Source organism: Ictalurus punctatus, chromosome 3 (assembly GCF_001660625.3).
Source record: "Ictalurus punctatus breed USDA103 chromosome 3, Coco_2.0, whole genome shotgun sequence".
NCBI classification, from domain to species: domain Eukaryota; kingdom Metazoa; phylum Chordata; class Actinopteri; order Siluriformes; family Ictaluridae; genus Ictalurus; species Ictalurus punctatus.
The window spans coordinates 16,640,412-16,652,906 of record NC_030418.2 but is presented as its reverse complement, the minus strand read 5'-3'; the positions used below and the strand labels follow the sequence as shown (position 1 = coordinate 16,652,906).

The window sequence follows — 12,495 nt, the reverse complement described above, 5'->3', positions numbered from 1 at the left end:
ATATATATATATATATATATATATATATATATATATATATATATATATAATAAATTATTTATGACAGAAGTATGAAACCTTGGCCAAATTATTTTTTTGGGAAACTAATACTATTTATCCATTCGCCTGCTTTTTTAGGCAGATCTGTTAACCCTGGTCATATGTCACTAACACATGCATCAATTTCCCCACAACTATGCAATATAACGAATTAAACAAGAATTTTGTTGCAATTTTCTACATTTTAAAGAAGCTGCAATCCACCACCAAAAAATGGTATTGCAGTTTTTTTTTTTTTATAAACAACTACGCATTCTGTACACATCTATCTTTTTTAAAATCAAATACATGTATTCATGCCTTTCACACTGTTGACTTGTTCTGGTATGGTAGTCTTTATTTAATAAGAACTTGGTTTACACATTATGTTTATTACTGAACTTTCCATTGCTGCATTTCCCTGTTTAGTCTCGGGCTTTTAAACCACAATTTGTAACTCATGCAGAGCACATAGTAGTAGGCTCTCTCAGGCACAATTTGTGTAATGAGCTACAGCCTTTGTAAATTGAACATTAATTTCCGACGCCTTGTGAGCAAATTTTTGTGGCCACGTCAAGCTGAGTTTTGCACTGTGCCTCCTCACATACATACATCTGGCCTAAAATTTTTATATCAGCTAATTCTCCTTCACCCTCAAAGGGAAAAAAACATGACTTGCACCTGAATACCTGCATTATTAGGGCCGTAGCAAAATATTCTGATGTAATATTCTTTGTTTTGTTGCACATATCCACTTTAGCGGTGACGCCTCATCACACAGAACTGCTCTGCTTTTTGTATAAGAAAAAATATTTAAAGACTAAATAGTAATAATAATGATAGCACACACAATAATTAGTACTATGTATGATCTGAATAAACTTTTATTTTGTAAAACATGCTTAATGTCTGTGTCTCATTCCACTGCTACTGCATTCAGATCATCAAGAACATAGCTTTAATTTAGGTATCTGTAGCAGTTGTTTAAAGGATAAATAATGTGTTGTTATTTCTCTTTTTCTATTAATGCTGCCTGGTTGTGATTGTGTTGCTTTCTGTCCATGATTCTCTCAATAGACGAGGAGTGAGGCCTCCATGACGGTTCTGAGTGGACACGTCGTGGTCTGTATATTTGGAGACGTCACTTCTGCTTTAGTTGGGCTGCGAAACTTGGTGATGCCTTTAAGAGCAAGTAACTTTCATTACCATGAGCTGAAGCACATAGTCTTTGTAGGCTCACTGGATTATCTGAGGAGGGAATGGGAAACCCTTCATAACTTCCCCAAGGTCTCCATCTTACCTGTAAGTACACTAAGTAAGCATTACGCTTTCACTTCTAGTCAAGGCAGGAGGAGGCAAAGCAATTTAACTACTAATTAAGCACCCATTACCAGGTTTATGCTAGCTGTGTGTAACACTCCCTGGTTTAGAGCTTGTTAAAACTGCTTTGGCTCAGCATTTGGGGACAAAATGCCGCCATCGGCAGAGGCTACCCTTTAGATCAGAGAACATATTCTCGTGCGCATAGTTATATCGGCTGAATGTCATTGCCTTTAGGGGGGAAAATTGTTGACTAATTTCTTAGTGGTCCAAAGCTCAATCTTTAACTTGTTTTTCTGTCTTCCCAATCCCCCCCTGCCACCCCGCCCCAATGTCTCTTGCTCTCTCTCTGCTGAAGGGCACACCATTAAGTCGAGCTGATTTAAGGGCTGTAAACATCAACCTCTGCGACATGTGCGTTATCCTGTCAGCCAATCAGAACAATATCGACGATGCTTCACTGCAGGACAAGGAATGCATCTTGGCATCACTCAACATCAAATCTATGCAGTTTGATGACAGCATTGGGGTCCTGCAGGCTAATTCCCAAGGTAAAGAGTGGCCTAGGACACTTCAGCACATACCATTGAGAGGACTGAGCTCTGCAGCATCAGTCTGCTAGACTGCAAAACTGATTGCTGTTTGCTTAGACAATAGGATCAATGGCATCTTAATGAAAACAAGCACAATAGAAATGAATAATTAAGGAACAGGAGCATTATTACATTACATAATGTGTGTTTGTATTCATTTCATGTTCACTGAATTAATTAGTCCTTCAGTATGCATTTTTGTTTATACATGTGTGTGGTATCATCTCTGCTTTAATCAAAGCACTGCTAAAATTCCCAAATATCACACTGCAGACCGTGCATTATTTGCCTCCATTAGTGGGGCTGTGGCAGATTTGTTTGCCGACAAATTGAGTTGAACAGATTGTTTATGCATTCAGATAAACATGTAACCCTCTTGTGCCCATCAGGATTCATCATCATTAAGCAGGCAGTACAAATCAGCAACACCACTTCTTCAGCTGCTCTTCATTACGCAAATTACACAGCCCACACAAGCTGGCATAGAACAATTAAGATTTCAACTGTTATTGAGGAACCACTTTTGCAGAGAACGATGGAGCTGAAGCTTTGAAATGACAGCATTTGTGAGAAATGTGTGAGACTAAGCAGAATGCTCTTTGTAACACAGCAGCGGCTGTTCGTTTGTGAAGAATCGGTCCCCCGTCATGGCTGATAATAGACCTTTATCATTCTGTTTGTGGAAGAGACACAGGAAGACAATGTGTCATTATTGCTCCATCTATTAATTCATCTAAACATCTGGTGTGATGAGCTACTGAAGAACTTTTTTTTTCCGTTAACATGCTCATTAGTGAAAAGAATTAGTTTGGTGATAGGTACTTACTTAGGCAATATACTATTCTTTCAATTAAAAGAAATCCGTATTTAATTTAGTATATTGGCAGCATATAACCTCACAAATTATTAATCACATACAATGAGCGAATCAGTGTTTTGTTTTGTTTTTATTACAGGACATGCATATTTATCAAAGTGTCTTACCCTGCATCATTTCTCTAACCAACTGTCTAACCCCTACATCGCAATGCATGGTGTTGAATTTGAAGACAAAGGTGTAAATGACTAAATCAGCAAGCTTATCGTCAAGGGAAAGGTATAGACAAGTGCAAAATGAGCAGTGCCTGGGGGTGTGTGTTTGTTAGGGAACCCATATTATGCAGCTTTTTTTTTTTTTTTTTTTTGGGGGGGGGGGGGGGGGGGGGGGGGTGACTTGGGGGTGGAAACGTTCTTACAATAATAGGCTAGGTAAAGCTGTTTATACAACCATTTCATGAGAGCCTAAAAATTAAAGCATGACTGTTGACTTATAATTAAATAAATAAAATAGCTAATTAATTAAATGTATTTATCTATAACAATATTATTTATATATTAATGCTATTATTTAATTAATTGTATTATTATATGAAAATTATATAAATAATTATAATTGTATACAAATGCATTAATTGATATACTTTTTAGATTAAAAAATATATTACTATTATGTATATTGTAATATAATTCTATAAAAATGCTTTACGAATGTTAATGAAATAATTATAATTATATACAAATATATTATTCGGTGGGGAACCATATCAAAAACTGAATTTTGGAAGGTTAACACATAGCGTAGATAGATGCAATGGCAAAAAATATATAAATCCTTTACATTTGCATACTTACAAATGTCAGTGCACAATATATAATTAGGTACGTTAGAAAACATATAATAATAATAATAATAATATTAATAATAAATGTAAAAAAAAATTACCTTAATATACTTCCAGTTTATTGAGCTACTTTTATCTTTATTTTAAGAACATTAAGACCGGTTCATACACACACACACACACACACACACACAATAACAAATGTCCTTCATCAGCTGTGCAAACAGGAACCTCTTCATTGGTCTCTCGATATTGTGGAAGAGAACACATCACATCGCTTTGGTTGGCTTTCAATAATTAAGTGTCTATTTTTCACTGTTTGAAATCTAAATAAATTTAATGTCATATGGTATTTAATATAAGTAAGCAAATTAATGTACTACATAGTTACAAGCAAAGTAAACCGAACATAAAAGTTAAAGCATCATCCTAGTTAGGATGCTTTTTAGGGGTTTTTATTAGGTTAAGATGTCTCTGTAAGCCTCTTTTCCTATGTGGAGTTACTATAAGATAAACTTTGGAACTGTTATTCTGCAATAGCTAGTGTCCTAAATAAAATCCTAGCTTCAGTTGTCATTGTTACTGAACAGAATACGATCTTACAGGTTGTTTCTGCAGTACAGCTTCTGTAGTATAAATTTTCACCAGAATGCAGTATGCTGCAGTGCTGGTTCAAGCTGAGAAGTGAAAATGTTAAACATTGTAGTACCTACCTGTCTTTGTTGTGGAAAGTGAATTTCATAGACATTACAAAAAAGATACCCATTCAGAATTGTTTAGACTTTTTTTCAGCAAGGAGCTTTACTTAGACTTGTCATTGTTTATTTGATGTGTCAAACGTGTAAGCAGGGATTATTTTGTTTGCAGTTTGAAATTTAGGGGAAATGTTAGTGTCTTCCCCCTGCTCTCACATCTTTTGGCTGAATAGAAGCTCTGTGAGCAAACAGAATTCTGCAGTATACTTTTAAAACTTTGTGACCTGAATCTATTCCTGCATTATGTTTTCCATTGTACAAAAAGGAAACTATATGCTTGCATTTTTTCTCTAGTCAGCACTAAATGATGGATGTCAAAACAGGCCTGATGCATTATGCATATGGCATTACTGATTTAAGGTGTTTACTTGTCAGCTTGAGGAAATGCAAAAGTGTCAAGTCATGTGAATTCATAGTCCCGTCACCGGTGCTTGTATTTCATAGCTCAGAATCGCGTTTTCACATAAAAGGTTTTCAGGATCCACTTCACCAATTTTATGGTAACAAAATGAACAACATATAAAATTTATATCTACCAGCTGATGGAAAGCGGCAAATGCTAAATATGTCTCAGCTGACCTCTAAAAGCTGAATATCCACAGTGCAGTGGTTTGGGCAGGCACTGTGGTCCTTTCATTCTTTCATACTATATCATCTTTGACACTATTTCTGTTTTACAGCAACACAAAGGCATTTATACCTCAACAACCTCAGTGCAGTGGGGGTTTTTTTGTCTTTACTGTGGAAATTAATCCTCCTGCTTACACTATTATCAGTAATAATAACAACTGTCCAGGCATTTGCTCGATTGGACCTTTACCCTTTATGTGACAAGTACAAGTAGTGCTTCTAATCTATTATCCCTCCCTCACTCCTTCAGGTTTTACACCTCCGGGAATGGACAGATCGTCTCCAGACAACAGTCCAGTGCATGGGTTGGTTCGCCAAGCATCGGTCACCACTGGATCCAACATCCCAATCATAACTGAACTAGGTGACCTATGACTGCTATCATGTCAAAATCTTGTGCATCTATAAGTCTAACAGCTGAGATGTAATTGTCTCAGTGCTGTTGTGCCTGATGAGATGTGTGTCTGTTGGTTTTTTGGATTGTTGAGCTAAATAAGTCAAAGTCAGGTGCATAACTATATTTCCATTAATGCATGTGAATAGCTGGACTTGCATAGAGGCAAAAGGCATCTTGTGAAATGGGTCCATTTATTAATAACAATGACGCTGGTAGTATTCCCAGGACAGAGGGACTCATGAAAGTTTCAGATCTCAGAGGGCACTAAAGCACATGGGATTGGCCACTCTAACTCTCCACTGACCCAATTATAGTGCACTTCAATAGAAGGGCCTGTAAGCATCACACACCACACACACTTAAATTCCAGTGGCCCCTCAAGACCAGAGGAATCGGATATCGCCCATGAGGGTTTCCAGAGGCCCACATCGGAGATACATAATCTCAGTGCTGTAGGAGTAGCTAAGATGGCAAGAAACCTTGTGAACTGGAAAAAAAAAAATTTAGCTGGTTTTAAGCATTTGCCTATGATCAAGTACTTTTCCACTCTAGCACTAAAAGGCTAAAAACCCACACATCACGGAGGCAGGCTCTGTTTACCAGTTAGGCACAGATTTCTGGTATCTCACGCTGCACTTAGACACTGTGCCCTTCTGAAAGCAGATACTGTACCTTTACATTTGTAATCCCGCTTTTGATATGATACTCTCATTATGCTTTTCATTTTTGCTTGCCTTTGAACTTGTTTCAATAACGATCTCCCCTCAACGTTGTTTTATCGTCATTAGCTAAGCCTGGCAAACTACTGCCTTTGGTTCCATTCAGTCAGGAAAAAAACAGTGGAACCAACATACAAATGATAACAGAACTGGGTAAGCTGTGCCTTTGTCCTCCACTGCACTGATGCTCAGCCTCCTTCATCGGCTTGTCTTGATTTCTCCGGCTGCAGACAAGGCCTGCTCCCATGGCATCACTTTGAACACATTTTTATTCTTGGTTCTGGTTGAAATTGACTTTCTTGTTTTGGACACCCCCCCCCCCCCCCCCCCTCCTCTCTGAGCATCACTAGGCCTTTGATCACACTAGTCTGTCCTTGTGGCTGTTTCCATAGCATCTCCCTGCAGTTCATTTCTGTAGCGCAGGCTCTTTTTCATCAGCAGCCGGTCTGAAAGACTGACATTTCTCTTCCACAGCTCACAGGAAGTCTGGGAAGAAATCAAATTGGAAAAAAAAAAAACACCCTCTAGATAAAACCTTCCCTTTAAGCCGTTTATTTTTATTTATTTATTTTGGAGCTGGTCTTAATCTCTAAAGCATACATTTTGAAGAAGGCTGAAACAAAGATTTGTATGAAGCTGTGCTCAAATCGAACTGGGTTTCAGGGCATTTTCTCTGAACACTGGCTACTCTAGAAAATATCCTCAAACAATCACTGCTGTTGTTGATCTGAACATGCGAATTGAAGGTCTAGCTGAAAATAAATGTACACCAAAATAAATGTATTTGTGAGTAATGCTCTCATTTTTCTTTTTCTTTTTTTTTTAAACCTCTGAACTTTCAGTAACAAGTTTTTTTTTTTTTTTTTAAATCATTATTAGCTAAGCCTGGCTTAGATTTCATTAAGAGAATTGAGAGAGAATTAAGAGAATTTCTAGAGTAGCATTTTTCCCACTGTTTATGCCATTCATCTGTATTTTTGCATGTATTATTTTATATAGCACATACTGTACACAGTTTTAGCTGATGAAAGTGATTTAAAAAAACTTATGTCCTTTTTAGTATAATACATGACCGTAATGTGTGGTGTTCCACAAATATTTGTTGTTTTCTTTCAGTTGTATATTTTTCAGACCGCATGATAAGTTGATGTGCATGTGTCGTCTTTATTTATTTTATTCATACAGTATATGTAATAATTAACATTTTAAGATGCATTCTTTCTATATACTGCTTTTAGAGGTTAGGTTTAATGCCCCAATTTTCTATTAAAACCATATTTTCTTTTCCATAGTGAATGATTCAAATGTTCAGTTCCTGGACCAAGATGACGATGATGACCCGGATACAGAGCTGTATCTGACCCAGCCCTTTGCCTGTGGGACAGCTTTTGCTATCAGTGTGCTCGACTCTCTTATGAGCGCTGTGAGTTTAATGTTGATCACTCCCAAACATATTACTCCCTGCATGATTTACAGTGTCAGAGTTTTTAAATTAATCATATCTGACGATAACAAAATTAAGAGACGCATCTTTCACACCAGCCCACAATTGTGGATCGTTTACATTCTTCTTTAAACTTTGCTCAGGTTTTTTTTTTTTTTTTTTTTTTTTTTTTTGGATGAACTTTTATTTTGTTTAATGTTGAATAATGAGCAATGATTTATCATAGTATTTAACATACCTTCCACTGTGCCCCTGACCAGATACAAATCGGTTACTGAAGAATGAATGAATGACTACTTTAGCTAAATTTGTTTATTATATTTCTTGTTTGTTGTTTATAGTTACAATTGTATGTATTGTTATTTATAGGAAAGTACTATTCAAGTTGTTAATGTTACCTTAGATAAAGTCAAATTAGTTTCCTCATAACTTGGAAGAGTAATAAGGGAAGTAAAATGCTTTTCACTTTTACTAATACTGAACTGTGTTTTTGTACTTTTACTGAGTATTCTTTGTGTATGCACTTAACATTGTTCCCGCTCAAAAAACTTTAGCAATGCCATTTTTCCTCTCCTTATGGAGTGTTATATAGAATTACATGATCTACTAATCTGCTGAAGCTAATCCTCTGAAAAATTGTAAAAGAAACAAAAAACCTCAGGGTCTTCTGTGCTCAGATGTAGTGCTTGAGCGTTACTGGGAGGCAGAGGTTCGTAAATGAAACGCAACATAGATCAGACAATACTGTCAGCTGTAGTGACATCAAAAGGAAAATTGTTATCAAGACTCCTCATATAATATGTCATGAAATGAACTTTCAAGAGGCTTATTAGATTTATTTAACAAGGTATGTGTGTGAGTTCTCTTTAATGGCGTTTCTTGACACACAGGTGGGCTCCTATACAGTCCAAAAGCTTTAATCTCTAAACAATGTCATCTTGGTTAGAGAGGAAGAGAAGAGACTTCTCTCCTCTCTCTTTTTCTCGCTCACTTTCGCCTACTTTATTTCTCCATTTTTTCCTTTACCTACATCCATAGCCCCCCCCCCCCCCCCCCCCACACACACACACACACCCCCACCCTTTCCGCATGATGGCTTAATTCTAGTGCCTTTCGCTTTGAGTGAAGTTAGAACAAAGCAGCCTTCAAGTGCGTTCCACTCTGGACAAAGGTGAAGCTGGCTAATAGACAGCTCTCATCTATCATTCTATCATTCAGCTGAATGGTGCTGTCAGGGGCCTGGAAAGGTGTCACTCCATACACCGTCTGAGTCCCACCTCCTGCTGCCGCTCAGGCCGGCCTCTCTCTCTCTCTCTCTCTCTCTCTCTCTCTCTCTCTCTCTCTCACTCACTCACTCACTCACTCACCTTTCACCACAGTGTTTTGTCAGCACCATGCATTAATGTGTCACATGCAGAGGTATGTACGTGAACAGTGAAAAACCAAAGATGGTGAAATAATGAAATCAAACCACAGACTGACATGAGATTTTCTGTATTGATTTGCTTTTCTAAATGATATCTCAATTTATTATAAGAATATTTATTTTGCTGATGTTGATGATCATGCATTCCACATATATTTACATACAACATGAGAAGTGTGATCCCTGAATACTGTACATCTGGATGCAGGAGCTTTTCCACTGACTGCATCATGAGATCCATAAAGATAATTAATTCCAGTAATGATAATTGATAACTAGAGCAGTTTTCCACTGATACTGTGTGTGAAACGCTCTCCTGTTAAACATGGCTGGTGATATCAAATGAATGTTGAAGAGGAGGGAAAACAACAACAACAACAGCTGGCTTAATTGCATTGCCGTGTCTCTTTCCGTCGTGGGGAGTGCAATGTGAAGAGACAGCTCAGGGTCTAGATAACAAGGCCCAGAATGGCTCCAAAATCTCTGCTGTCTTCCATGGTGACTCTAATGGTGCTGCTGTCCGTATCCTTTACCTCATCTCTGCAGACGTATTTCAACGATAATATCCTGACGCTGATCCGGACGCTGGTGACAGGAGGGGCCACGCCGGAGCTGGAGGCGCTGTTGGCCGAGGAGAATGCGCTGCGCGGAGGATATAGCACGCCGCAGACGCTAGCTAACAGGGACAGGTGTCGCGTGGCACAGCTCGCCCTCTACGATGGCCCTTTCGCAGACTTGGGGGTAAGTGGATGCTTAAGAAGAGCTGACAGCTTTTTGTCACTTTTCCCAACAGCACGTGCTCCCCTGTCCGACGCCTCCGCTGTCCGCTAATGCAAACCAAACATGCTCCACATGCAGAGCAGGCCCAGAGAGACAGAGAGAGCGTGTAAGAGTGAGTGAGTGCAAGAGGAAGGTGGAAAAATAAAGCTCTGTCAAACTGTCTCTTTATCATTCATTAACAGCTTAGTAGCATCGATCATTACTGTTTTGTTTATACTGTAGCAAGCTACTAAATTTGACATGTTTGAATTTGCCCAAAATCATAATTCATTATGATTTGTTGTTTTCTCTCTTTTAGGATGGTGGCTGTTACGGGGACTTGTTTTGTAAAGCATTAAAAACCTACAACATGCTATGCTTTGGAATCTATAGATTAAGAGATGCACACTTAAGTGCACCGAGCCAGTGCACAAAAAGGTGAGCTGTCCTCCACTTGTAAACGGATTTCGCTCAAAACATCTCCCTCTGAGAGGTGTTCAGAATGAGATTTAGCGTTACAGCGTGTATTCCGTATATCGGCTACCACAGCAGTCAATATGGAATCTAGTGATTTATTCTCTGAAAACTTTAAACAGCCAATTTAGCCTAAGGATATCATTTAAATGATATTATGATTGAATCCTTACCAAGATTCTGTTTGTAGGTATGTCATCACCAACCCGCCCTACGAATTTGAGCTCGTCCCCACAGACCTGATCTTCTGCCTGATGCAGTTTGACCACAACGCAGGTCAGTCGCGAACCAGCCTGTCCCATTCGTCCCATTCCTCACACTCATCCAGCAAGAAGAGCTCCTCAGTTCACTCCATCCCTACCACCAACCGGCCCAACCGCAGCAGCAAGACCCGTGAAAACCGCGACAAACACAAGTAAGAGCCTTTACTTCTCTAAATACTGTGTGTCTGTGCTTTGTGTGTAGGTGTGTGTACTTGTTGATTGCTGTCGTGAGCACTTGTCATACACAAAGTGTCATGTTTGTGGTTTTTCTACCCAAAGCTGCTTGTGTTGTTTGTGCATATGCTCTGTGATGATGTGCATGTGATGTTTGCTCTGAGCTCGCATTGGCCCCATTAGTTCATTGCTTCATCTCAGCCACACTTTATCTCAGGACCATAGCAGCACTGGGCTGTGTTTGGCTGTTCCATTATAGCAATGCAGTAAAATGCCAGGGCAATGTGAAAGCTTTTGCCATTACAAGTTTTGTTTAATTTGTGTAATTCTACTATTTGTTTAATTCAAACAACCATTTCAGAGTTGTTAGCTGGTTAAAAAAAGAATATATCTAAACTAAATACCTGTTTTTGTGTAATGTATTGAGTCAGTGAATAGTCATATGGTTATGTGTTTGTGCACAGATATTTGTATATAAAGTATATATACAAATACTTCTTGTGTGTTTGTTTGTTTGTTTGAGTGGTGTACTTGTAGGCTTTATGGCTATGCCATCTTCTGACATGACCTAAGTCTTTATGTCTATTTGTAATAAAGCAGGAATAGAAGGTTCATTACCTGGTGCCATTTTCATTTGTCTCTGTATGTGTGAGGGCTGCAATTGCATGTCCATGTTTTAGTGTGTGTTAGCTGTGTTTTCTGTAGTTTTGAATTTGTTAGTTTGGATGTAGAGTCGCTAAGAGAGTGTTTGTTTGGATTTAATCCCGTCTTGAGATCCAACATGTCCTCACATCCTTGCAGGTGCAAAAGCTAAGCCGATGTTGTAAAAATGTACAGAAATGGACACGTATTCCAAAGTGAATGCCCTATAGAGTTATGTCAGACTGTTCAAAAATAACAAAATAACTCTGCAGGGTTTAAAAAAAAAACCTCACGATATTGCAACTGCAAGGTATTACATGAAGTTTAAGTGCATTTGCTCTAGTCAACACCATGTATTTACAGCTGTTTTGGAGCAGGACAGTTTATTTGGCAATTCTGGACACATATATGCTAGGACTTGGAGAAGGATACGTTAGCAAGACATTCTTTTTGCATACGTTTATAATTTCTGTAGATATTAAATGTAGAGTCTTCTATTATATAATTATATTAAATGTAGCATATGTGTTTTCACATAAACATGAAATGCATGTTAGCTAAATGAAAGTGCAAATGATAAGGATTGTTTTTAAAGCTGTTAACAGCCCTGACGTTTGTCTGAAGGTGTTTAACATTAGTCTAACATAAAGGATATGGTCATGTCAGTAACCGTGTTTTAGACGTGTTTCTCACCTTGAGAACTGTAAAACTTACTTAGACCACTTCTTTTTCTAAAGTGCAACAAGGATGAATAGAATGAGCCAAGGTATGCAAGTTAATGATTCTGCATGATACAGCACCTGTTATGAGATATTTTAATCATGTCCTTGTGGAGCACTGTAATGAGAGGGGCTGTTGATTTTATTTCCAAGGAAGTCATGCCTACATTTCACCGTTGCTTTCTGGTGGAAAGCAATTGGCTAATGCTACTGCTTAACTCTTGTCATGCTTAGGATCACCCCAGCATTGCATGCGGTTGATCATCCTCCTCTACTTTTTTTTTTTTACCTCTATACCTGAGTTCATCTGATAAAATTTATCTATATATGAGCTTCTATTTGAGTGCGTTCCTCTTCATGTATGTATTCTTAGGTTTGCTTTCTTTGCTGATCTATTATGTGAAAGGTCTGTGTGTTTTAATCAGGCTGATTATTTGTTACTTTCCGCATATTATTTCATAAATTGCCAGATACTTGAAT

General features: G+C 38.1%; 1 protein-coding gene across 8 annotated transcripts in view; it reads left to right on the top strand.

The window, feature by feature from the left end:
* kcnma1a (potassium large conductance calcium-activated channel, subfamily M, alpha member 1a) overlaps positions 1–12,495 on the top strand; it is a 157,774-nt gene that overhangs the window by 140,602 nt on the left and 4,677 nt on the right. For 6 of the 8 annotated variants that reach the window (XM_053679668.1, XM_053679667.1, XM_047154234.2 and 3 more), the window contains 8 exons: positions 1,117–1,341; positions 1,718–1,910; positions 5,249–5,362; positions 7,407–7,537; positions 9,531–9,725; positions 10,063–10,181; positions 10,408–10,632; positions 12,034–12,062. In XM_053679668.1, coding sequence (XP_053535643.1) covers positions 1,117–1,341; positions 1,718–1,910; positions 5,249–5,362; positions 7,407–7,537; positions 9,531–9,725; positions 10,063–10,181; positions 10,408–10,632; positions 12,034–12,062 — 1,231 coding nt within the window. Of the gene's footprint in view, positions 1–1,116; positions 1,342–1,717; positions 1,911–5,248; positions 5,363–6,183; positions 6,268–7,406; positions 7,538–9,530; positions 9,726–10,062; positions 10,182–10,407; positions 10,633–12,033; positions 12,063–12,495 lie in introns of all 8 variants that reach the window. The other 2 variants (XM_053679671.1, XM_053679670.1) reach the window with 2 other exon arrangements.